The sequence below is a fragment of the Geotrypetes seraphini genome, chromosome 2 (genome assembly GCF_902459505.1).
Source record: "Geotrypetes seraphini chromosome 2, aGeoSer1.1, whole genome shotgun sequence".
Lineage (NCBI taxonomy): Eukaryota > Metazoa > Chordata > Amphibia > Gymnophiona > Dermophiidae > Geotrypetes > Geotrypetes seraphini.
This window is the reverse complement of record NC_047085.1, coordinates 485,010,682-485,037,680: the sequence shown is the minus strand read 5'-3', so window position 1 is coordinate 485,037,680 and position 26,999 is coordinate 485,010,682. Positions and strand designations below refer to the sequence as shown.

The 26,999-nt window shown below is 46.4% G+C and overlaps 1 protein-coding gene across 16 annotated transcripts in view; it reads right to left on the bottom strand.

The window, feature by feature from the left end:
• OBSCN (obscurin, cytoskeletal calmodulin and titin-interacting RhoGEF) overlaps nt 1-26,999 on the bottom strand; it is a 762,040-nt gene that overhangs the window by 698,398 nt on the left and 36,643 nt on the right. For all 16 annotated transcript variants that reach the window (XM_033931804.1, XM_033931806.1, XM_033931805.1 and 13 more), the window contains exon 2: nt 10,662-11,805. In XM_033931804.1, the coding sequence (XP_033787695.1) occupies nt 10,662-11,796 (1,135 nt within the window). In that variant the 5' untranslated portion in view covers nt 11,797-11,805. The remainder of the gene's footprint in view (nt 1-10,661; nt 11,806-26,999) is intronic.

Genomic DNA, 26,999 nt, shown 5'->3' with positions numbered 1-26,999 from the left:
TTGGAAAGCCTTGAGGGCGTAGAACATGGCTCTGAGTTCCAGGAAATTGATGTGATGACGACGCTCCTGTGGGGTCCAAAGTCCCTGGGTGCGTAGATCTCCTAGGTGAGCTCCCCACGCATAGGGGGACGCATCCGTGGTGATGATCATAGAGTGAGGGGGTAGATGAAAAAGTAGACCCCTGGAAAGATTTGAGGAGTTCAACCACCATTGGAGAGATTGCTGAAGAGATGATGTCACAGAGATGGGATGAGAAAGAAGATCCGTAGTCTGTGACCATTGGTTGGCGAGAGTCCACTGAGGCGTGCGAAGGTGGAGACGTGCCAGAGGAAGGACATGCACCGTCGAGGCCATGTGACCTAGGAGGACCATCATCTGTCGGGCAGGAATGGAGGGATGCATGAGCACCTGACGACAGAGGTGGAGTAGGGTCCGCTGACGATCGGAGGGGATAAAAGCCCTCATTAGTGTGGTGTCCAGAACTGCTCCAATGAATTGAAGTCGCTGGGTGGGAAGCAGATGCGACTTGGGATAGTTGATCTCGAACCCCAGGAGGTGGAGGAGAGAGATGGTGTGATGAGTAGCCTGTAGCACAAGTTGAGATGAAGGTGCTTTCACCAACCAATCGTCCAAGTAGGGGAACACCTGGAGGTTGTGAGACCTGAGGAAGGCCGCTACCACTATAAGGCACTTGGTGAAGACCCTGAGTGAGGAAGCGAGGCCGAACGGTAGCACTTTGTACTGATAGTGGTGGTGCAGCACTTGGAACCGCAGGTAGCGGCGAGAATTCTGATTGATGGAGATGTGAGTGTAGGCCTCTTTGAGGTCCAGGGAACATAGCCAGTCGTGTTGAGAAAGAAGAGGGTAGAGCGTGGCAAGGGAGAGCATTCTGAACTTCTCCTTGACCAGACACTTGTTGAGGTCCCTGAGATCGAGAATGGGACGGAGGTCTCCCGTCTTTTTGGGTACCAGGAAGTAGCGGGAGTAGAATCCCTGACCCCTTTGATCTAGAGGTACTTCTTCGATGGCATTGAGAAGGAGGAGGGATTGAACCTCCCTCAGGAGGAGGGGGGTTTGAGATGAGTGTGAAGCAGACTCTACGGGAGGGTTGTCTGATGGAAGAGTCTGGAAGTTGAGAGAGTAGCCGTGGCGGATGATGTTGAGGACCCACTGGTCCGATGTGATGACCTCCCAACGGCTGGAGAATATGGTGAGACGACCTCCGATTGGTTGTGGAAGAGGTAGCGAGGGTGGATGACTGGCTATGCCCTGGAGAGAAGAGTCAAAAGGGCTGGGATTGCTTAGCAGGCTGGAGAGGCTTGGAGGGTTGAGTGGCCTGAGAACGAGCCTGGGTATGGTGCTGTTGTTGACGGGGCCGCCGAGGTTGTTGAGGAGGCGGATTGAGTGGCCTGGCTGAGAACCTGCGCTGATAAGAAGACTGAGGTCGATAAGGACGGGCAGGCGGAGCCTTCTTCTTAGGTTTTATCAGGGTGTCCCACCTGGTTTCATGGGCGGAGAGTTTCTGGGTGGTGGAATCCAGTGACTCACCAAAAAGTTCATCCCCGAGACATGGGGCGTTGGCTAGACGATCCTGGTGGTTGATGTCCAGGTCGGAGACTCTCAGCCAGGCCAGGCGGCGCATGGCTACGGCCATGGCAGAGGCACGGGAGGTGAGCTCGAATGAGTCGTATATCGAGCGGACCATAAACTTGCGCAATTGAAGAAGGCCAGAGATGTGCTGTTGGAACAGTGGAACCTTGCGCTCCGGGAGGTATTTCTGAAGGGCGGACAGCTGCTGAACCAAATGTTTCATGTAAAATGAAAAATGGAATGAATAATTATTTGCTCTGTTGGCCAGCATGGCATTCTGGTAGAGCCTCTTGCCAAACTTGTCCATGGTCTTACCCTCTCTGCCAGGAGGGGTAGAGGCATAGACACTGGAGCCCTGAGTCTTTTTCAAGGTGGATTCAACAAGAAGGGACTCATGGGGCAATTGAGACTTGTCGAACCCTGGGATAGGGATGACTCGATAGAGGTTGTCCAGTTTACGGGGGGCCCCCGGTACCGTAAGGGGATTCTCCCAGTTTTTGTAAAAAGTCTCCCGTAGGATGTCATGCACGGGAAGTTTGAGGAACTCTTTAGGAGGTTGTTCGAAATCTAAAGCCTCCAGGAAGGCTTGAGACTTCTTTGAGTCAGATTCTAAAGGAAGGGACAGGGCTGCAGACATCTCCCTCAGAAATTTAGAAAATGAGGACTGCTCCGGTTTGGAGGTGGCATCGGGTGCCGACGGGTCCTCATCAGATGAGGAGGGATCCTCCTCGGTACCGAGAGGGGATTCCTCCCATAAGTCAGGGTCCCGGACCTCTGGTGCATGTCGGGACACCGGGGTGGAAGGTGCGGTATGGCGGGTCTTGGATAAAGATTTCCCAGAACGCACCGAAACGGTACCAGGAGAGGAAGATCGGCGTCGATCCCGGTCCCGGGAAGAATGACGCACTGCTTGGTGCCGAGGAGGATCCGATGTGGTATGGGAGTGAACCACTGGATGGGTATGAAGCTGCTCAGCCGAAAGAATCGGCATGGAGGTGTTGATAGGTACCGAAGGGGTGGATACCGGGGGTTCGGTACGGGGCTCGGGCCGGTCTGGTACCGGAAGGAGCGGTGCCAGGATAGTGGGCAACAGGTGCTCGAGTTGTTGCTGTAACTGTTCCTGGAGTTGAACTTTTAAGATGGCCGAGATACGGTCATCTAGGGGTGGCATCGGAACCGCTTTCTTTTTCTTCGGTTCCTTAGATGCCGCTCCACGCCCCGGCGATGAGGAGGCCGATGACGAGGCACTCACCGAGATCGGGGCGGAGCGCTTGCGGGACCGGTGCGATGCCGGCAAGGTCGGCGTCGCCACCGTAGTTGGAGGGCGCTCGAGGGAAGAGGAAGGCTTCTTAGCCGGCTTACCTGGCGCCAGAGACGCCGATGTGGGGTCGGGCGGTGTCGAAGTAGACGGTGCCGATTTCTGTGGTACCGCTGTCGATGTCGAGGAGTCCATCGCCGACCCGGAGCCGAAGAGAAGAGTTTGTTGAATTCTTCGGTTTTTAAGGGTTCTCTTTTGAAGAGTAGCACAGCGGGTGCAGGAGTCCGCCCGATGCTCCGGACCCAAACACTGTAAACACCAATTGTGTGGGTCAGTGATGGAGATCGGGCGTGCACACCGCTGGCACTTTTTAAAAACCGACCTGCGGGGGCATGAAGGGGAAAACAGCCTCCGCAAAATCGAACCCCGAGGCCTGTATAATGGCAACAGGCCCCGCCGGGGCAAAATCGAAAAAAGGCGAAAAAAAGCAAGTTTTTTTTTTTTTTTTTTACAAAGCAAAAGAAAAAGATACCCGAAGGCAAAAGAAGAAAAATTAGGAAAAAAGCGCGAGCGGGAAGGCAAAAAAGTGGTTTCAACGGCCGTTGAAAAAACACACGCGTCTTCTTCGCTCCGCGGAAACGAAGAAACTGGGGACCACGCACTCCTCCGTCGGGCGGGAAGGCACTCGCGCACGCGCGGTGCGGCCAACTAGAAACTTCTAGTTAAAAAGGTCCGTACCGAGGGCTCCGTCGGTGACGTCACCCATGTGTTAAGAATATGCTGCCTGCTTGTCCTGGGATAATAAGCAATACATTAAAAAAATAATCGATGCAGCTGCATTTTTGTTCTAAGTCGTCTGGTTTGGATCTCTGTTTCATGGGAAAAGTTGAATTTGGAATTGGTATTCTACTGACTATGCTTATGAAAAAATATGAATCTTGTTGGGCAGACTGGATGGACCATTCGGGTCTTTATCTGCCATCATCTACTATCTTACTATCAGAAAATAATATTAAATCCTGAACTAATGCCAGTACTGGGCAGACTTGCACGGTCTGTGTCTGTATATGGCCGATTGGGAGAGGATGGGCTGGGGAGGGCTTCAATGGCTGGGAGGGTTTAGATGGGCTGGAGTAGGTTTTGACGGAGATTTCGGCAGTTGGAACCCGGGTAGAGCTTTGGATTCTTGCCCAGAAATAGCTAAGAAGAAAAAATTTAAAAATTTAAATTGAATCAGGTTGGGCAGACTGGATAGACCATTCGGGTCTTTATCTGCCGTCATCTACTATGTTACTATGTTATGTTATGAATTGAGCCCGGATCATGTGGGATTATTTGTATGCTTAATAATTTTTTTTTTTTTTTGATGTGATTTAGTATTGTTTTTGTTTTTTATTATGTATGATATAAATTGTAACCTGAACTGCATTCTTGAAGAAAAAACAAAACAGACCAACAAATATACTTCCAGTGTGTGAGAGACAAAATGGCACTTGTAGTGAAAGCTTCATCAATTGCGAAATACCACTTGTGATATGATGCAGGCAGATTTTTTTTTTTTTTTTTATTCTTTTGAGAACATTTGGGATACAGTCCTTGCATTACCACAAAGCAGCAGTTTTCAACCCAGTCCTCAGAACACACCCAGCCAGTCAGGTTTTCAGGATCTTCACAATGAATAGGAATGAAATAGATATGTGTACAATGGAGATAATGCGTGCAAATTTATCTCATCCATATTCACTGTGGAGATCCTGAAAATCTGACTGGCTGGGTATGTCTCAAGAACTGGGTCAAGAACCACTGAAAATAGATTACGAGTCAGACGTAGTGTATAGTGAATTGTACAGAAATTTTATTTGAATCATCGAATGGCCAATTCTTAAGAGGAAAAACCCAACAAAAAAAGAAACACATCAAGGGGCTCGCAGAATGGCACAGTAGAGTTCGCTTTACTAAATGACCTGACACAGGCTGTGTTTCAGCGCAAATGTTTGTATCAGGGATCAGTGCAAAAAGAATGTCAATTATGTGAGATCCAAGGATACAAAACTCTCAAAACAGACCTTATAGGACCGTCTGTGAATCAAACCAACTGAATACCACCAAACTCTGGCAATGTTCTATGTCATTCTAAGAGAAGCATACTAATAACTTCCTGAGTTGAGAAGCCTCCACGTATAGGAAATCCCAATCTAATCTAATCCTTAGATTTATATACCATGTCATCTCCTGGGACAGGGCTCGACTCGGTTTACAAAGATTAAATAAACAGGGAGTCAATCCATACGACAACCATACAAATTATAAAAGGAAAATAATTATTAACACTCCTTAATACTGTTTCTCAAAAACTGTTGAAATAAGCATAGTTTTCATCGATTTACGAAGGATCTGAAGAGAGAACGTTCTGATATAGCAAGGAATTTCATTCCCGATCATTGTAAACATATATGAAAAAGAGTGAGAAATATTACCAACAGACTTAATTCTTTTCAACGATGGAAACAAAAGTTTGAGCTTCTGAGAATGTCATGAGATAGAAGACCGAAGAGAATTCCATGTTAAACCAGACAAAATTTTAAATGTCATACATGCACATTTAGATCGAATTCTAAGATGAACTGGAAGCCAGTGAAGACTTCTCAATAATGGAAGAACAAGATCGAACTTCTTTTTTCCAAAAATCTGTTTAGCCGCCGTATTCTGAAGCCTAATGTAAGGGCTACCTGTCTTAAGGGAAAACACTATCAACATTTCCGTTACAATAGAAAAAAAAAAAGGATTCTAGAACCAAAGCGTTAAAACTTCTGCAAATGCATCTAGTGTGAAAGTATTCGCATTCTCCCGTCAAGTTATCCTAATTCACATCTGATTCCAAAAGAAATGCCACGGTTCTACTTTTCTTTTGATAATTTAAATATCTGTACCTGAGCATTGTTCTCTGATACCCGATGTCAACAATTAGATCGCAGGTCAAAAAAGTTCTCACCTCCCCAAAACAGAAATCTGGAGGGATAACCAGCTGTCTGCTTTAGGACTTCATATACTCGCCCTTTCCTGTATTTTGTTTCTTTAGAGACTTACCCCCTCCTTTACAAAGCCACACTAGAGTTTTTCACGTTGGCCACGGCGGTAACAGCTCGGACCCTTATAGGAATTCTATGAGCATCAGTGCTGTTACCGCAGTGGCCAGAGCTAAAAACGCTAGTGTGGCTTTGTAAAGGAGGGGGTAAGTTTGCCTTCTTAAGCTAAAGAATACAATTTGATGGTCTGGCTGTTCTTCTTTCTCCAATGGGATAGATTTTCTGAACTCTAATAATAACTATCCAACTAATACGTTCCACCCATCCCTGATTAGAAAGTCTGAAAAAGGATTTACTGTCACACAGGACCTTTACAGAAACATACCAGTGTTAAACTCTCTGACTCACTCGTGTGGCTTGGCAAATGAGATTGAGCACTGTTTCACCCTGTGAGGTATGAACATCAGGTGCATCCATTTGTTTATGCTGGAGAACTGAAATCAGAGCTATAAAATGGAAAGAGTGAAACACTTCCCATTATAAGCCCTTCCAGTCCTTGGAATGGTGCTTTCACGGCTGCAAATTCATGTATCAAGAATGTTGTTTACTGGACTTTGTCCGTTGTTGTGGTCACTGGAAGACTGTTGCACTAGCTTTGATGTGGAAATAAATAAATAAATATTATGCTTTTAAAATTTTCTCATAGTGCTAAGGCCCTCCTGACTTTTCCATCGGTGAAAGGCTGTAAATTAAAAAGATATCACGATCGAATGCTTTCATAGCAGGCTTTTATTTGGGATAAGGAGCCGAAATCTTTAATTACTAATGTCTGTATCTTATCTACACTTTAGGAAACAACTCAAGACCTCACTTATTCTCAAAGTTCTTGGGTCCTTAGTTCCTTATTCTCATCTATTGTGTATTTCTAGCTAACCTTGTGTAAACCACATAGAACTTAAAGGTAATGTGGTCTAGAAATGGATTGTTATGTTATGTTGTTTTACTCTGGGTTTGGTCTATTCCAGGGGTAGACAATTCTGGTCCTCGAGAGCCGGAGCCAGGTCAGGTTTTCAGGATATCCACAATAAACATGCATGAGGAAATTGCATGCAAATCCATCTCATACCTATTCATGGTGGAGATCCTGAAAACCTGACCTGGCTCCTGCTCTCGAGGACTGGAATGGCCTACTCCTGGTCTATTCCATTGTTTATGGCTTAAATGAGTAGCTATATTTATGTTCTTAAATTATTTTATACCCAGTAACTAGTTTGTACATTAGTTTTTATGATTTGTAGATTTAGTTTGAGAAAATGTGATTATAATTAACCCCCCCTTTTACAAAACCGAAGTGCAGTTTTTAGCACCGACTGCTGTGGTAACATCTGAGATGCTCATAGAATTCCAGCGCAAAAAACCATGCTACTGTTTTGTATGGGGGGTGGTAAATTTGCAGAATAATTAGGATGTTTTAAATTGTTTTATTCATACTTTGTTGTGCATTGCTTTATTCTAATCTAGAAAAAGCAATTTCTAAACAGAATAAAAGAAACGCATACTTTCTGTGCAAAGACTGTCCCCCTGTTTTACTAAGGTGCGCTAACCGATTAGCGCGAGTTAAACGCTAACGCGTCCATAGACTAACATGCACACATTAGCGTTTAGCATGCGCTAAATTGATTAGCGCGTGATAATCAGTTAATGCACCGTAGTAAAACAGGGCCTGTGTTTCCTTTTTAATATCAATCATGACTACCTATCAAACAGAGAAAATCTATTGATCACTTGTTTCCCTAAATATGATCTTTACACTTCTCCTTCCGTATTCGCTATGATAGGGGATTAACAGAACCGCAAATACAGAAAAACCACGAATAACTTTGTCATATGTTATTTGCTGTTTTCTATTAAAAACCATCGTGAATATGGTGAAACCGTGAATAACATGGTGGGAGACCTGGCATGTTTCTGAAGGCGAGGCAAAACACGAGGAAGAAAGTGCTGGGAATCAGCGATTTTCTCTGTAAACGCTTAGAATCAGCGATTTTTCTATGCAAGCTAATGTAATGGGGGGGGGGAGCCAGCAGCTAAAAACCATGAATAATCGAAACCGCGATTGCTTAAACCGCAAATACAGAGGGAGAAGTGTATAGTACCTCCTGTACTTGGAAGCTACAGTCTTTTCTTAGTCCAGGAAATTCTTCAATATAAATAATGCAAACATTGTTCGATTGAAAAGGAGTTCGATAATCTAGACCAGGGGTAGGCAATTCCGGTCCTCGAGAGCCACAGGCAGGTCAGGTTTTCAGGATATCCACAATAAATATGCATGAGATAGATTTGCATCTCAAGGAGTCAGTGCATACATATTCATTGTGGATATCCTGAAAACATGACCTACCTGTGGCTCTCAAGGATCGGAATTGCCTTCCCCTGGTCTAGAACAAGGGGGTCATGACATGGAGGTCAAAAGAAGATAAAATCATGTGTAACATTAGGAAACATTTCTTCATACAAAGGATAGTGGTTGCACAGAAAAACCTTTCAGTAGGGGGGGGGGGGAAGTGGAAGCGATAAAGATAACAGAATTCAGAAAGCATGGAATAAACACAGAAGATCTTTAGCAGTGAATAAGTGAAGGTAAAACTGGAGATCAAATAATGTCTACAGTTATGTTATGAGCAATCTTATATCCTGCGGAATCCTCATTAATTAGAGTTCTAAGCAGGTTACAAGCAGCATATTGCTACACACAATTCTGTATGTTACAAAGAATTATACATGCTATAAAGAATTATATACAGTATGGGGTTCATAATCGAAAGAGAAAAGCATCCAAAAACCGGCCTAAGTCGGCACTTGGACGAACATTTCTTAAAAACATCCAAGCGCCGAAAATAAAAATGGGTTTTGGACGTATTTCTAAACGACCTAGGCCTTCATAGTGCTGCTCAACGTCCAAAGCTATACGGGGCGTTTTGGGAGGTGTGTCGAGGGCGGGAGTTGGACGGGACGTGGGCCGGCTTAGACTTAGTCATTCAGCATGTAGAACCGAAAGTTTTACAGCACAGCCTAGACGGAACTTGGACGTTTTGATTTAGACCATGTAAAGCTAATGCCAGCTCAATGGTGGCGTTAGCGTCTAGCGCGTGAGGCAATTTTAGTACGCGCTAAAACCGCTAGCGCAGCTTAGTAAAAGGAGCTCTATTTTTATTTTAATCAGGAACTTTAGCTAGATTGTGAGCCTTCGGGACAGACGGGGTAGTTTTTTCTCGAGTACCTAATTTCATTTTAGTTTGATACACGGTAAAATGCAGGAGCGGTAGATCCCATCTTAAATAAAGATAAACATAAGTAGTTTGCATGGAACATACTTCAAACGTTTGAAGTGCGTTCCATGCGAGCTACCTATTAAAGTTTTTACCAGCCTCAATACCTTGGTCATCTCTGCTCCTTTTGTGCTGATTGACTTTGAACGGAGTTTGTCCGTCTTTGCTTTTCTTCTTCGGGCCAATAGCAGTGGCTGCTATCCAGATAAGTGCTACTCAGGGGAGCAAAACCCAGATTTTCAGCAGGTTATCCAGATAACGCCACTGAAAATCACCTCTGTTCTAATTTACCTGGATATTCAGCACTGGTACGCAGATAACTGTTTCTGCGATTTAGTACTGAATATCAGCAGTTCCCAGATAATTTCCAACAGCCACTCTACATCCAGATGTTCAGCATCAATATCTACATATCAGCTGACACTGAATATCTGGATATAGATTTAAACACCACAATTAGCACTTGAATCCAGCACTGACCGTGGTGTTTAAATAGTGATGGGTGGGAATAATTTTAACACTAGGAAGTCAAGTGGCCCTTTCCAGGGATAGGCCAGAGTAATGGCACATCTATTTTATGGCTATATTCTGGATAATTCTGCTGAAAACCCAGATGGGAGCCACTGAGTACTAAGCCTGAGCATTCTTGGAAATGAAACTGTGCCGATCTTAGCGGATTATTCTATATGGAATTCTGGATTGTTTAGTGCTATGTTCTCTTAGGCTTCCGCAGCTGGCATCGTGATTATAGCAGTTTTCCTGGTCTTACCGCGTCTGTGTAGAAAGAACCGACATTTCAGCCATCATGCTGTGGCCTTCTTCAGGGTATGTTGTGAGGTCTGCAGTGTGTCTTTATATATCGTGGGTCCATGGACCTGACTGAGAACAGGGCAGCCTGTGGGTCAAGAAATTTGAATTTTGGGGCAGGAAAGTTTGTTGGGCTGACCTGATTGAGAACAGGGCAGCCTGTGGGTCATGAATCTGAAGTTTGGCAGGAAAGTTCGCTGGAAATTCAAATTCATGACCCACAGACTGCCCTGTTCTCAATCAGGTCGGTGAACTCGCTATATATAAAAGACACACTGCAGACCTCACACCATACCCTGAAGAAAGCCACAGCATGATGGTTGACATGTTGGTTCTTTCAACACAAGCGGTACGACCCGGAAAACTGCTACAATCCCATTTAGTTCTATGACAACACAAAACCACTTGTTCAATTGCTTACGCATTGTTAGCCACTGCTGCTGTTCAACTGACTGATAGGGTTGGCTGTAGAGACTACAGTGGATCTGCATTAGGTAAAATACTTGATGAGTATGCTTATCCACTCCTCCATATAGAGCTTCTTATTGCCCCCATATCGAATGAAAGATATTGAAAGCAATAAGAAAACATACTTGACATATAGCACAATACCAATGCTGCCGTGATGGATGACAGAAGGTCAGCACTTACCTTTGACTATGACGAGCACAGAGCTGTAGGTCTGGCCTGCAAGATTAGACGCTGTACAAGTATACAGTCCATTATCCAGCTGCTTGCAAAAAAGTACCTTCAACACAAAGTTTTCTAGCTCATCTTCATACACCATGTGCCTCCGTCCCTCTATGATTAGCTCCCCATCTTTCTTCCAGACTATCTCAGGCTTCGGTTCACCAGTGACATAGCAACTCATCTTGGCATGCTTCCCTTCAGTTACTGTGCATGTGCGTGTGAACACCCCAGAGGTGTCATCACGAGGCACTTTAGGAGTAAGGCTGGCAGCTCTTTCATAATCAAGGGACAGGCTGAGGCCAAGGCTGGAAAGTGATTCAGGAACTGAATATGGCGATGTGGATTCAACAGCTCCAAGAATGGATGTATCTGATTTTCTTATTTCTTCGCGCCTCTTTTGCAAGTGAGACAATAGAGAGGTTGTCTTCCCATAGTTTGCATCTAGGCTGCTCATTTTGTTGGGGCTGTAAGTCCCATATGAATCAATGATCAGACTGGCAGTAGCATTTGCAGTGCCTACAGGGTTTTTAGCCTGACAAATATATGTCCCCTCATCTCCAAATCGGACACACTGTATTTTAAGAGCACTTGACTCTCCTTGGGATTCAATCTGAACTCGGTTTGAATCAAATGCACCCCCAAGTTCCTTCCCATCTTTTTCCCAGTTCACTGAAGGTTGTGGGTTGCCCTGAACTCTGCACTGGAAAGCAGCATCTTCACCAATGTTCACTCTTATGGAGGATGGTTTCAAGATGAAGTAAGGAGCTGATTCTGCAACCGTGCTTTCTGTATCATGCCCAACCTTTATAGTGACAGCAGCAAAGGCTTCTCCAATAATGTTGATCGCCCTGCAGATGTACTGGCCACTATCTTCAATGGTCAAGTCGTAAATAGTTAAACGATATATGTCACCATCTTCCACCATCTTAAACCGTCCACCTGGTTGGATTGGAAGCTTATCTTTTTCCCAGGTAATCACTGGGATGGGATTCCCAACGATTTGGCAGCTCAGGGAGGCATCTTTGCCTATTGACATCATAAAGGCCTTGGGCCTTGTCAAGAACCTGGGGGCTCCATTAAATGAATTGCAATCCATCTTGGTAACCTGGTGGAACAAATCATAAATATATTTTAAGATTTTAGAAATGAATTGTTTCTTTCACCATCACTAATAATACATAATTATTGCGCATTTATGCTACTTTTTCACAAATTCGTAGGACCCCTTTTATCAAGCTGTGCTAAAGGTTTTTAGCATGAGCCTGCAAGGTAAATGCTCCAACGCTCATAGAATTCCAATGAGAATTGGAGCACTTATCTCACCGGCCCACGTTATAAACCTCTAGTGCAGCCTGGTAATTTCCTCCCATATCCCATATTCATCTTCCCTTTTCCTATTTCAATCTAATCTAATCTACAATTTGTGAGTCGCTCTATACCTAAATAGGTTCAAGGCGACATACAATTCAAATGATAGGCAAAAGAAGAAGAATTAAGGTGTAAGGAGACAGTAAGTAGGAGAAGGAGAGGGAGAGTCTTTTATAGGGAAGATAAGAGTGGACATTGGAAATACAGTTTGCATTGGATGAGGATATGGAGTTCTTTGAGTCAAAGCTTTGGCTAGTAACCTAGGGATGGGTTAGAACACAGGTGTCAAACTCAAGGCCTGCGGGCCAAATCCGGCCCGCTTGGTCATTTTATGCGGCCTACGGTCTGATGCCCCCAGTTTTACCTTGTGGCCGGCACCCTCCTCCTCATAGCCGTAATGTTCACGGAGCGGCTCCTCGCGCGTCCCGCAATCTCATTAAGAAACATTCCCTCTGACGTTGTGACATCAGAGAGAAGGCTTCCGGTTCAGGTACAGGACGCACGAGGAGCCGCTGCACACAGCTCCGTGCACACTACGGCTGTGAGGAGGAGGGAGCCGGCCGCAAGATGACATGGGGGGGGGGCGGTAATCGCACTGCGGGCCGCATAAAATGGCCAGGTTGGAGCCGGCCAGAAGTTTAGACACCCGCCAGAGGAAGGCACAGCATGGAGGGAGGGAGACAACAAAGGTAGGGGGAATGGTTTTATTTTCAAATTAGTGTTTGAATTGTGTCAGTTCTGAGCATTTTAATCTCCTGTCCATCTTTTGCACTGCTCAGGAAGAAATACATTTGTTTCTTTTTCTCTGGGGATTGTACTGCATGCAGAATCTTAGGGTGGTTTTGTTTTTTTTTTTATATATTAGCACTTTTAGTTTTTGGTTCCTTATTTGTGTTCTGGTAGGAATGAATGTTGAGATGCATACAGTGTGTTTTGTGTAGTTTATTTCTGTGGTTAACCATTGCCATTATGTGTTAATAAGATTATATTGTGTGTGTGTGTGTACATATGAAAAAATGGTATTATAATTAGTATTGTTATGGGGGCGGGGTCTAGCCCACGAATTAGCCTGTGTTTTGGATTTCAGCCCCTTAATTGGTGATTGAGTTTGACACCCCTGGGTTAGAATAACCAGTCTGTCAGTAAGGTAGTGCTTGAGGACTAACAGACTTAGGACCCCACTCTCCTTTAGCCAATAATAGCCAGTAATATGGGTGGTTAGGGGGCCATGACAGTCTATCGGTGTCAGGTCAAAAGCGCGCTGGGACAAAGGCGCGCCCAGACAATTGAGCGCAGCGTGGAGGCGCGCGCCGCTCAAACTTACTGTTTTTAGGGCTCCGATGGGGGGGCGTGGGGGGGAACCCCCCACTTTACTTAATAGACATCGCGCTGCATTGTGGGGGCGTTGTGGGGCGTTTAGGGGGTTGTAACCCCCCACATTTTACTGAAAACTTCATTTTTTCCCTGTTTTTAGGAAAAAAGTTAAGTTTACAGTAAAATGTGGGGGGTTACAACCAGTGCTCCCTCTAAGCGGGCGGGTGTTGTGAGCAAACTTTTTTCGCTGTGCGCTAAAAGCCAGCAAGTTATGAGCCAACTCGCCCGATTCTCCTCTAGCCGCCCTGCCATCTGCCGTACGCCGTGCGCTGTGACGAGAAACTTGTGCGCAGCGTGTCATATTTTGTGCGCCAGCGCACGCCAGCGCAGCTTAGCGGGAACACTGGTTACAACCCCCCAACCCCCCCATAACGCCGGCGCGATGTCTATTAAGTAAAGTGGGGGGGGGTTCCCCAACAAAACCCCCCGTCGGAGTCCCTAAAAACAATAAGTTTGAGCGGCGCGCGCCTCCGCGCTGCGCTCAATTGTCTGGGCGCGCCTTTGTCTTTTGCGCCATTGTCTATGAACCCAGTCTATCCTTGCCTTATCTCCTCTACACAGATCTAAAAACACTGCTAAAGCATGTCATTTCTTTTTCTTTAACAATGCTAAAATCCATTCTTTTCTTTCTGAGCATGCTACCAAAATGCTCTTCTGCTTAGACCAGGGGTAGGCAATTCCGGTCCTCGAGAGCCAGAGCCAGGTCAGGTTTTCAGGATATCCGCAATGAATATGCATGAGATGGATTTGCATGCACCGCCTCCTTGAGATGCAAATCTGTCTCATGCATATTCATTGCGGATATCCTGAAAACCTGACCTGGCTCCGGCTCTCGAGGACCGGAATTGCCTACCCCTGGCTTAGACTATTGCTTACTCAGACCTCCTCTCCTGGAAGCACACATGCCACTTGGGTTTTCACGATTAGAACAATGAATATGCATGAGTTAAAGTATGCATACAATGGATCTACAATGGATGTAAAACATGCAGGTATAAAATACTCATATACCCCTGTATTCTCAAAGGGAGAGAAGCGCATTCAAGCCCACACATAATTTTACAATTCTTCTTATGTAGAGGGTAAATTTACATAACACCTAAGGCACCTCTGTTGAGTCTATTTTATAAAGACAAATGGGTACCTACTTGCCTTTGTAAAATACTAGTGTGACAGCATTAGAATTGGGGTAAATGTCTGTGTGTGCCCCACCAAACACTACCCCTGTGCATGCCTACTGGCAAAGTGCATTTCATTATTTCATAGCATATACTTTTGCATTAGTCAGTACTTTATATGATGTCATCTATGTACATATTTGACCACATCTGTGCATAAATGACAAAAATATTCTCCAGAGTGAGTGAGTACTTTACTGCTTAAAATGCATGACCCTTATAAAATTAACTTCAAAGTGATCCTTTATGACACAGCGGTAAAAAGTGGACTTAGCGCACTCTTATGCGGGTCTTTTCCATGTGCTACGGCCATTTTTACCGCTGAGGTAAAATGGCGTAGTTTCCTCTCTCTCTCTCTTTTTTTTTTTCAAATTAATGGCCATGTGCTAATTTTGCTACTAGAGTGCGGCCATTAAAATAGATTAGTGCGAGTTCTTACCACCACCCATCTTGTAGGCCGTAAGGGCTCGTGTGCCAATCGCACACTAATTGACTAGAATGCGTCAATGTAGCTACAATAACCAATTAGCACAGAACATACCAACTCTGTGCCCATCAGACACAGCCCTGCTGCAAAAAAATTAATTTGGGGGTTTTTAGCGTATGGATAGCACACACATATCCTGAAATTACCCCCACAGGACACATTACATTAGTGTCTTCTATTCCGCCAATAGCTTTTGGCTCTAGGCAGATTACAAAATGATTGGTCTGGGCATTCCCAGTGAAATTACAAGATAGATAATTAGAAGAAGCATTAGGGTCCGGGGATATATTGAGAAGGCTAGTTTGACTTGACAAATTTCCTGAATAACTTGGTTTTTAATTCTCTCCTGAAGGTTTTGTAGTTGGATGTTGTGATCAGCAGGTTGGAGATGTGATGGTCAAGTTTCGCTGCATATGGGGACAAACTTATAGACTTCAATATGCGTGGAGGGGCATAATCGAAAGGGACGTCTAAGTCCGTTTACATCCATCTCGCAAGCCGTACAAAGTTAAAAAAAGCCTAAGACACATTTTCAAAAGATACATCCAACTTTTTTTACTTTCAAAAATCGTCTAATAATACGTCCTGCCTATCTGATCGTCCAAGTCACTAAATTGTCCATCTTTATACCACATTTCCGTCCAAGTCCAAAACGCCTAGAACAAGCCCTGTTGGACGTGGGAGGGGTCTGCAAAGTGGTGGACTGCACACCCAGACATGCCACCTAAATAATAATAATAATAACTTTATTTTTCTATACCGCCATAATCTTGCGACTTCTAGGCGGTTCACAATGAAGATAAGCTGTACAATCAGCGAATTACAGAGTAAAAATCGAAAGGAGTACATTAAGCGGTCAATAAATTAGAAGGAGCTAAACGGTTAGGAGAAAAATGTACATAGGTTATTGAAAAGAATTAACTTATTTTCATATTACATAGGTTATTGAACAGAATTAACTTATTTTCATATTACATTGAAAAACATCGGGCACTAGCGAGAGGCTGGGTACAAATGTGCGGAGGACATAGTAGCAGGGAGAAAATCTAGGGTTCCTATTAAAAGGATAGAAGGAAATGGGGTGAGATGAGGGTACCTTACATGGCACTGCTGTGAACTTCACAAACAGGGTGTCATGGCTTCTCCTCACTACAGCTCCCTTATAGGTGACGGTGAGCCCCCCAAACCACCTCCAGAATCCACTTATCTACCACCCCAATAGCCCTTATGGCTGCAGGAGCCACTTATATGCCAGTACAAAAGGGTTTGGGGAGTGTATATGACAGTGCACATGTTTAAGTATCAATGCAGTGATTACAGGGGCTTATGGGCATGGGTCCTCCTCTCTATGGGTCGCTAACCCACCCCCAAGACGACTTAAGCTGCCTCTGTGCTGGACGACTAGGCTTTCCTATGCCCGGCTGCCAGGTGATGATGGTCTGGAGGCTGAAATTTAAAGTTGTGAATAAAATGTTTAGGGGGGGGTTGGTGATCACTGGGGTAGTGTGTGGGGGTCTGTGTTATATGTTTGCAGTGCTTATCTGGTGAGTTGTGTGGTGCAGTGCTTATCTGGTGAGTTTAGGTGGGTTTTTGTGACTTAGATCATGTTTTACATGGTCTAAGTCACAACATCCAAGTTCCGTCGATCCTGGGCTGTATAACTTTCGGTTATACATGCTGTACGCCTAAGTCTAAGCCCCGTTTAGCTTTGGACGTTGAGCGGCATTATGAAGGCCTAGGTCGTTTAGAAATACGTCCAAAACCCATTTTTATTTTCGGGGCTTGGACATTTTTGAGAAATGTTCGTCCAAGTGCCGACTTAGGCCGTTTTTTGGACATTTTTCTCTTTCGATTATGAGCCCCATAGTCTAGAAGAGCATATTAAATGCGGGATATCATAGAACCGGCATTTAAAGGGGGAAATCCTTGAAACAGCCTGTGGTGAAACATAGTCCTATGTCGGAGTATGTACCCCTAGCCCCGTTTGTTTAAAAAGATGAGTACTGTTTACATTAAATTATAGATAAGAGCACTATTAAGCACTTATGTAAATAGAAAATGGACCAATGACGAGGCTGGTGCTTACAATACTGTGGGGTTCATAATAAAAAAAAAACCAAACGTCTAAAAAGTGGCCTAAATGGGTACTTGGACGATCAAAAAGCCTGATCGTCCAAGTACCCATAATCAAAGCTGGTTTTAGACGTTATCTAAAACCAGCTTAGGCCTTTCCCCTGCCTCTAAACGCATAGAGCGAAAAGAGGCATTTTTAGAGGAGGGGAAAGGGCGGGAGGTGGGCTGACCTAGACCTCGGCATGCAGCAGGTATAACCAAAACTTTAGGCAGGTTGTCTAGTCGGCACTTATACCAAGTTAAAACAGGTATAAGTGCCGAAAAGGGGCTACTGAGCTGATCGCTGCAGCTCAGCGGCCCCAGCAACCTTCCTACCCCCTCATCTCTCCTGCTGCGATGGTGATCGCCCACCCCCCCTCTGAATCGCGGCATTTCAGGGTGAGCATCGCGGCAGGACATCTCCCCTGCCAGCGCTCTTCACCCCAAAGTGCTGTGGTTCGGAAGGGGGTGGGCGATCACCATCGAGGCAGGAGAGATGAGCCATCTCTTCTGCAGAGATCAGCCCTGCCCAGGCGATTATGATCGGGCAGGAGGGAGCCCAAGCCCTCCTGCCCGGCGACACCACAAATCCCCGACAGCATCGGGGAAAGAGGGAGCCCAAGTCCTCTTGCCCCGCCAGCCCCATACGTCCCTGACAGCTTCAGGGCAAGAGGGAGCCCAAGCCCTCTTGCTCTGGCGATCTCCAACCCCTCCTCCCCCCATGTCCGCAGATTACGATAGGGCCAGGAGGGAGCCCAAGCCCTCCTGGCCACGACCCCCCTCTACAAAATCGGGCAGGAGGGAGCTCAACTCCTCCTGCCCAAGCGAAGCCACTACTCCCCCCACTAAAATACAGGCAGGAGGGATCCCAGGCCCTCCTGCCCTCGATACACCCCACCCACCCCCGCTGACCCCTCGATCCCCCCCCTCCCCCAAGCCCCCTCCTACCTTTAAATCATTGGCCAGACGGACGGGTGCCATCCGTTGAATGGCTGGCCTTAGGGCCTGATTGGCCCCATCCACATAATTATATCCCTTTCTTTATGGTTGATAATTGAAAGTCTTTTAAACCTTTCAAAGAATCTTCAACTGACGAAACCCTAACAGCTTGTTGGTCAATAGTACGGTGTAATTGCTCCTCTTGGACTTGCAAAGCTTGAAAATCCACATTAAACTTAGTTGATAACTGCATGAGAGAAATTTGTACTCCCTGGATTGCATCGCATACTGAATCCAGAGTCACTACGGACGGTTTTTCCAACTTGCCTTGAATCACCATTGTAGTGTCGCCTTCACCATTTGATGCAGAACTGTCTCCAGTCCAGGCTGCGTTCATGTTGGTCTAGCAGTCAGGGGGGAAGAAGTGGCTGATATGACTCCTCCAACCCTGGAGAGAGAATCGAGAGAAAATTGTTCTTCCCTCTCTGGACTTCACATGTCAGCCAAAGTGCTTCCAGGTCTCAGCAGGACTGATCTATTCAAAGGGCTCAATGAAGCTTCCTCTTTGCTGTGGTCTGAAGCTCTGCAATCTTCGTGGATCCCACCAAAAAGCCACTAGACTCTACAACTGGTCAAAATCCAAACTTCTCCAGTGTCATCTGACCCATTGTTGGAACTCCACCGGGGTTAGGAGGAATCCCCCAAGTCTTTCTTTTTGTCTTCTCCATTGGGGTTCAGGAAGCACTGGCAGGTATGTAGAATGAACACCAGGGAACACGGAGCTCAGACACAGATGTCCTGTTCATCCACTATCTTGGCCTCCCAGGACACTATGGGCTCCTTTTACTAAGCTGCGATAGCAGTTTTATCGCGGGCTTAGTGCACACAGAATTGCCCCGCGCGCCAGATGCCAACGCCAGCATTGAGCTGAAGTTAGTTCTAGCCGCGTAGCGCGGGTGTAGCGCGCACTAAAATTCTGCGTGTGCTAAAAACGCTACCGCAGCTTAGTAAAAGGAGCCCTGTGTTTTGATGAACCTTATGCAAGTATTAACAACTACCCTCCGTTTATTTTTCTGTCATAGACTAATTACCATTATTGTACGAAAACCCGCGTGGTAATGCCTTCCTAGTAATCTTATCGCCAAAATCTATGAACGGGGGGGGGGGGGGGGGGGGAGACTTCAGCCGCTCACAGCTGCCAGCTGGTCAGCCTCATGTGAGCTATCATTACCGTATTTTCACGCAAATAACACGCACCCGTATAAAACGCGCACACGTGTATAGCGCGCAGAAATCACGATGATAAGCACAAAAACTTTGGTATAACGCGCTCACGATTATACCGCGCATGCTGCCCGACTCTCCGTTCACCCCCCTGACTTCCGTGCACTGCCCCGCCTCTCCGTGCGCTGTCCCGACTCTCCGTTCACCCCCCCCTGACTTCCGTGCACTGCCCCGCCTCTCCGTGCGCTGTCCCGACTCTCCGTTCACCCCCCCTGACTTCCGTGCACTGCCCTGACTTTCCGTGCGCTGTCCCGACTCTCCGTTCACCCCCCCTGACTTCCGTGCACTGCCCCGCCTCTCCGTGCGCTGTCCCGACTCTCCGTTCACCCCCCCTGACTTCCGTGCACTGCCCCGCCTCTCCGTGCGCTGTCCCGACTCTCCGTTCACCCCCCCCTGACTTCCGTGCACTGCCCCGCCTCTCCGTGCGCTGTCCCGACTCTCCGTTCACCCCCCCCTGACTTCCGTGCACTGCCCTGACTTTCCGTGCGCTGTCCCGACTCTCCGTTCACCCCCCCTGACTTCCGTGCACTGCCCCGCCTCTCCGTGCGCTGTCCCGACTCTCCGTTCACCCCCCCCCCCGCCGTCCGATTCACCCCCCCCCCCGGCAGGACCATTCGCACCCCCCCCCCGAAGGACCGCCGACTCCCCGACAATATCGGGCCAGGAGGGAGCCCAAACCCTCCTGGCCACGGCGACCCCCTACCCCCACCCGCACTACATTACGGGCAGGAGGGATCCCAGGCCCTCCTGCCCTCGACGCAAACCCCCCTCCCACCCAACGACCGCCCCCCCCAAGAACCTCCGACCGCCCCCCCAGCCGACCCGCGACCCCCCTGGCGACCCCCACGACCCCCCCACCCCCCTTCCCCGTACCTTTGGTAGTTGGGCCAGAAGGGAGCCCAAACCCTCCTGGCCACGGCGACCCCCTAACCCCACCCCGCATTACATTACGGGCAGGAGGGATCCCAGGCCCTCCTGCCCTCGACGCAAACCCCCCTCCCCCCCAACGACCGCCCCCCCCAAGAACCTCCGACCGCCCCCCCAGCCAACCCGCGACCCCCCTGGCGACCCCCACGACCCCCCCACCCCCCTTCCCCGTACCTTTGGTAGTTGGCCGGACAGACGGGAGCCAAACCCGCCTGTCCGGCAGGCAGCCAACGAAGGAATGAGGCCGGATTGGCCCATCCGTCCTAAAGCTCCGCCTACTGGTGGGGCCTAAGGCGCGTGGGCCAATCAGAATAGGCCCTGGAGCCTTAGGTCCCACCTGGGGGGCGCGGCCTGAGGCACATGGGCCCAACCCGACCATGTGCCTCAGGCCGCGCCCCCAGGTGGGACCTAAGGCTCCAGGGCCTATTCTGATTGGCCCACGCGCCTTAGGCCCCACCAGTAGGCGGAGCTTTAGGACGGATGGGCCAATCCGGCCTCATTCCTTCGTTGGCTGCCTGCCGGACAGGCGGGTTTGGCTCCCGTCTGTCCGGCCAACTTCCAAAGGTACGGGGAAGGGGGGTGGGGGGGTCGTGGGGGTCGGCCAGGGGGGTCGCGGGGCGGCTGGGGGGGCGGTCGGAGGTTCTTGGGGGGGGGACGGTCGTTGGGGGGGGGGGGGGTTTGCGTCGAGGGCAGGAGGGCCTGGGATCCCTCCTGCCCGTAATGTAGTGCGGGGTGGGGTTAGGGGGTCGCCGTGGCCAGGAGGGTTTGGGCTCCCTTCTGGCCCGATATTGTCGGGAAGTCGGCGGTCCTTCGGGGTGGGGGTGCGAGTGGTCCTGCCGGGGGGGGGGGGGATGTATCGGACGTCGGGGAGTCGGCCGGGCAAGAGGGCTTGGGCTCCCTCTTGCTCCGATCGTGGATGCGGGTGCGGGTGGGAGCGCGTGCGAGTGGTCGTTCGGGGTGGGGGTGCGAGTGGTCCTGCTGGGGGGGTGAATCGGGCGTCGGGCGGGGTGGGAACTATGTTTTAAAACTTTCGTATACCGCGCTCACGCATATAACGCGCGAGGGGTATGCGCGGTAGGTAAAAACGCGTATAACGCGCGCGTTATATGCGTGAAAATACGGTAGTCTTTTAAATAAAAGGTTGGAAAGAACAGGGTTGCAAAGATTTGGTATGTATATTGGAAACAGAAAAAGGACAATTTCTGTCCTTTGTCCAGATGCAGGAAAAATAGATGTTGCCAGGTTCACACCTATGCACATGCAAAAATTCAGATGTTATTACAGCACAACACAAATTTGAAGATACTTGGGAACATAGGGCCTGATTCTATAAGCCGTGCCTAACCACGCCTAGACAGCATGGTTGTCATTCAACCATGCTGTCGCTAAAAGAATCATGCTTAGAGGCATTGAGGTGTGCTTAGGCCTCGCTAGGCAAACCTGTGGCAGGCGCCAGTGTATTAGGCCAGGGATTTCCTAGCCTAATTTACCGATGCCTAACACAGATGCCTAGTGAGGCCTAGGTCAACCACGCCTATTCTCTGCCCCTAACCACACTTACTTTTCAGGTAGGCTTCATTAAGCACAGGTAGGCACCTTGACTTAGGTGTCACCAGGCGCCACTCTGAGTTCCACACAGAATTCTTAATTAATTGTGATGAGCCAATTAAAACAATTTAGGCTGCGCGTGGATTTCCATTGCATATATTTTGTCAGTATTATTTATATATTTAAATTTATATATACAGTATTTGAATATTTAAATGTTCGAGAAGTGGATTTACTTTCATCTGTACTTTTAAAATGGCTTCATGTGTAATGAATTTACCCCCCACCCCCTATGAGTGTCGGAGCTGTTACCGCTGTGGCCGGCACTAAAAACCGCACTATGGTTTTCTAAGGGGGGGGGGGTTAGGTAATATAGTGTCCGAAGATCTAAAGGCGAAAAAACAGTGTGACAAGGTAGTGGCTGCTGCCAGAAGGATTCTGGGCTGTATAAAGAGAGGCATAGTCAGTAGAAGGAAGAAGGTGTTGATGCCCCTGTACAGGTCATTGGTGAGGCCCCACTTGGAGTATTGTGTTCAGTTTTGGAGACCGTATCTGGCGAAAGACGTAAAAAGACTTGAGGCGGTCCAGAGGAGGGCGACGAAAATGATAGGAGGCTTGCGCCAGAAGACGTATGAGGAGAGACTGGAAGCCCTGAATATGTATACCCTAGAGGAAAGGAGAGACAGGGGAGATATGATTCAGACGTTCAAATACTTAAAGGGTATTAACGTAGAACAAAATCTTTTCCAGAGAAAGGAAAATGGTAAAACCAGAGGACATAATTTGAGGTTGAGGGGTGGTAGATTCAGGGGCAATGTTAGGAAATTCTACTTTACGGAGAGGGTGGTGGATGCCTGGAATGCGCTCCCGAGAGAGGTGGTGGAGAGTAAAACTGTGACTGAGTTCAAAGAAGCGTGGGATGAACACAGAAGATTTAGAATCAGAAAATAATATTAAAGATTGAACTAGGCCAGTTACTGGGCAGACTTGTACGGTCTGTGTCTGTGCATGGCCGTTTGGAGGAGGATGGGCAGGGGAGGGCTTCAATGGCTGGGAGGGTGTAGATGGGCTGGAGTAAGTCTTAACAGAGATTTCGGCAGTTGGAACCCAAGCACAGTACTGGGTAAAGCTTTGGATTCTTGCCCAGAAATAGCTAAGAAGAAAAAAAATATATATAATAATAATTTAAATTGAATCAGGTTGGGCAGACTGGATGGACCATTCGGGTCTTTATCTGCCGTCATCTACTATGTTACTATGTTAATATTTTAAGCATAAATTTTCTGTTTTCAGGCTTATCAATTTTCTGATTTTACAAACAAGTTCATTATTACTTAAATTAATAAAAGTACTAATTTTGACAGCATTTTATAGATATATTTTTTTAATTCATTATATATGAAGCCATTTTAAAAGTACAGATGAAAGTAATTTCACCTCTTTAACATGCAAATACATTTGGGGCTCCTTTTACAATGGCCTCTAAAGATTGTGAGGCTCTAAATCAGGGGTAGGGAACTCCGGGCCTCGAGAGCCGTATTCCAGTCTGGTTTTCAGGATTTAGTCAATGAGTATGCATTGAAAGCAGTGCATGCAAATAGATCTTATGCATATTCATTGGGGAAATCCTGAAAATCCGACTGGAATACGGCTCTCGAGGACCGGAGTTCCCTACCCCTGCTCTAAGTTGTAGCTTATTTTGCTTATAAGTAACTCTGATACTAACAACATACTACTTATCCCCAGAGATAAGCAGTGGGTTTTCCCAGTTCTCTATACTTTAAGCACTTTTCCACTAGGTATTTGTCAAAGCTTTCTTTAATCCAGGGGTCTCCAAAGTCCCTCCTCGAGGGCCGAATCCAGTCAGGTTTTTGGGATTTCCCCAATGAATATGCATGAGATCTATGTGCATATACTGCTTTCAATGCATATTCATTGAGGAAATCCTGAAAGCCTGACTGGATTCGGCCCTCAAGGAGGAACATTGGAGACCCCTGCTTTAAACCAAGTTACACTGCTTTAACCATATCATCTGGCAACAAATTCTGGATCTAAAACCGTATTAGCGGCTTCCGTACAGTAACGGCTCTGAAGCCTATTAATTCCCAATGGACTTCAATGCGATTACCGCGGGCTGCTACAGTAATCGGCTTTGTAAAAAGGGACCTATTGTGTTGGGTTAAAAATATATTCTCCATTTTATTTCAAATGTTGTACAATGGAGTGATTCAGAGGCATTATGACATCCTTTGTTTTATTCTCCATTTCTTTCCTAACAATTCCTAAACTTCTGTTAGCCAGGTGTTTTTTTTTACGATTTTGCAATGTTATAATGGGTGCTTTTTTTTTGGGGGGGGGGTTAAATCTTTATTAATTTTCAAATATTAATAGTGCATTGCAAAAAAAATTTTTAAACATAAACGAATCAGGAAAAGCACTTTAAATATACAAACATTCTGAAAACAATCATTTTCTTCCCCCTTCCTCCCATTCATCCATAAAAGTATAACCACATATAGAATTTCAATAAATACAAGAAATAATGATGCCTTCCCACCTCCCTCCCTCCCACCCTGGATGTGTAAGGAATTAACTAAAAATGGGTTTTAAGAAAATGTTGAAGACACACTTGTTTGGTAAGTGCCTTTCTGAGTTGAGAGTTTACATAATGTAAATGCCTGCTAATGTATTATCTGATTAATGATCAAATTTTATGGTACAGCTTTTATAATTAGTTAAAATGTTTGTCCAACATTTATGACTGTGATTATGTAAACTGTATAGATAATATACGATGTATAAATTTTTAAATAAATCTATTAGTTGCTGTGGCACACTGAGCAGAAGATTTCAACATGTTGTCCATAATGACATCCAAATTCTTTTTCTGTATGGTGACCCCCCCCCCTAATGTGGAACCTAACATTGTGCATCATTTTGTACTGATTCATATTAAGTATGCACAATTACGTACCTTATATAGACTAAAACCGATGCTAACATCTTTTGATATTTGATATAGGATCTAATTTTGCTTAAATTGGACTACTAAAGGACAAGGCTTTGCAGCTGGTAATGAATTCGGCTGCCAGGTTGATCAGTGACACATCCAGAATGGCGCATATCTCGCCTGTTTTGAAACAACTTCATTGGTTACCAATAAAACAGAGGGTACAGTATAAAGTTTTGTCCCTGGTCCACCACAGATCGGCCCCAGCATGCTTTGGCGTGTTGTGGGAGATCTATAGACCTGGATGGACATTGAGATCTGAGGGAGGTATGAGATTAAGGAACAGCAATTAAGGAAACGGGAGTGCGATATGCGATTTCAAAAACAAAAATGTTTTGTATTGCTGGTGTACATTTGTGGAATAATTTATCAGGACACCTGAGAGCATGGACTGTACTAATCTCAAGAAGCAACTAAAGACAACTGTTTGTTGATGCCTATATGTAATGTGGATGAAAATTTCCCATGCTGTTCTAGGTATATAGCCACCATATATGGATGAGAAGATAGTGGTTGCTGATTTTATGTCTATGGGCTCCTTTTACTAAGCTGCATTAGGGCTTTAACGTGAGGAAGAGCGCGCACTACAATGCCGTGCGACGCTAGACGCTAATGCCAGCATTGAGCTGGCGTTAGTTCTAGCTGCGTAGCGTGGGGTTAGCGCGCGCTAATCTGCTGCATGCGCTAAAAACGCTAGCGCACTTTAGTAAAAGTCCTATGTGTTTTATGACAAAGTTTTATGAAAGTTTTGATATTGGATATTAAGCAGTACACCAGGGGTGCCCAATAGGTTGATCGCAATCGACCGGTAGATCGCCAAGGCAAAGTGAGTCGATTGCGGAGCCCATCCCGGCCTCTGTGATAGACTCACTTTGTCTTGGCGATCTACTGGGCTGATCAGCCTTCCTCTCCCCAACATCAATTCTGCCGTCGGAGAGGATGTTCGGGCCAGCCAATCGCTGCCTGGCTGGGCCGGAACTTCCTCTCCGACGGCAGAATTGACGTCGGGGAAAGGAATGCTGGTCGGCCCAGCGGCTTTGAGGCCTGTTACCCAATGGCAGCGGCAGTGGCTTGGGGGAGGGCAGGGAGAAAGAAAGAAAGGGGGCAGGCAGGCAGACAGAAGGAAAGAAGGGAAACAGAAAAAAAGAAAGGGGGCATGAAGAGAGAAAAAAAGAAAGGGAGGCAGGAAGAAAGAAAGGGCAGGGAGAGAGGAAGAAAAAGTTGGGGGAGGGAATGAGATCTGGAGGAGAGGAAGCATGCAGGCTGAAAGAAGGGAAGAAAGATTGGATGCACAGTCAGAAGAAGAAAGTGCAACCAGAGACTCATGAAATCACCAGACAACAAAGGTAGGAAAAATGATTTTATTTTCAATTTAGTGATCAAAATGTGTCTGAATTTATATCTGCTGTCTATATTTTGCACTATGGCCCCCTTTTACTAAACCGCAATAGCGGTTTTTAGCGCAGGGAGCCTATGAGCGTCAAGAGCAGCGCTGGGCATTCAGCACAGCTCCCTGCGCTAAAAACTGCTATTGTGGTTTAGTAAAAAGGGAGGGGGGTATATTTGTCTATTTTTGTATGGTTGTTACTGAGGTGACAGTGCATAGAGTCATCTGCCTCGACCTCTTTGAAAAAACTCCGGAATAGTAATGATAATTAACATTTTCTCAGCGTACAGTGTGCTTTGTGTTTTTTAAAAAATTTTTTTGTTGGTAGATCATTTTGACTTGGTCATTTTAAAAGTAGCTTGCAAGCCCAAAAAGTGTGGGCACCCCTGCAGTACACTGCATATATATATATATATATATGTATTAAATAAATAAATAAAATAAGTTCTATCTGCTATGTGGAGGCCCAGTCTTCCAGTCTTACAAGATTCTCCTGCAATTTCTCACAATCCAAATGAAACTGGACAACTCTGAATAGTCTTGCATTATCTGCAGATCTGATTACTTCACTCATTCTTCCCATTTCAATAACATGTTTCCAAAATCATTTATGAATATGTTGCGCCTTTCTAAAATCACTGACCCCCTTTGGCAAGGGCTCTGATGTAAGCACAACAAACATACA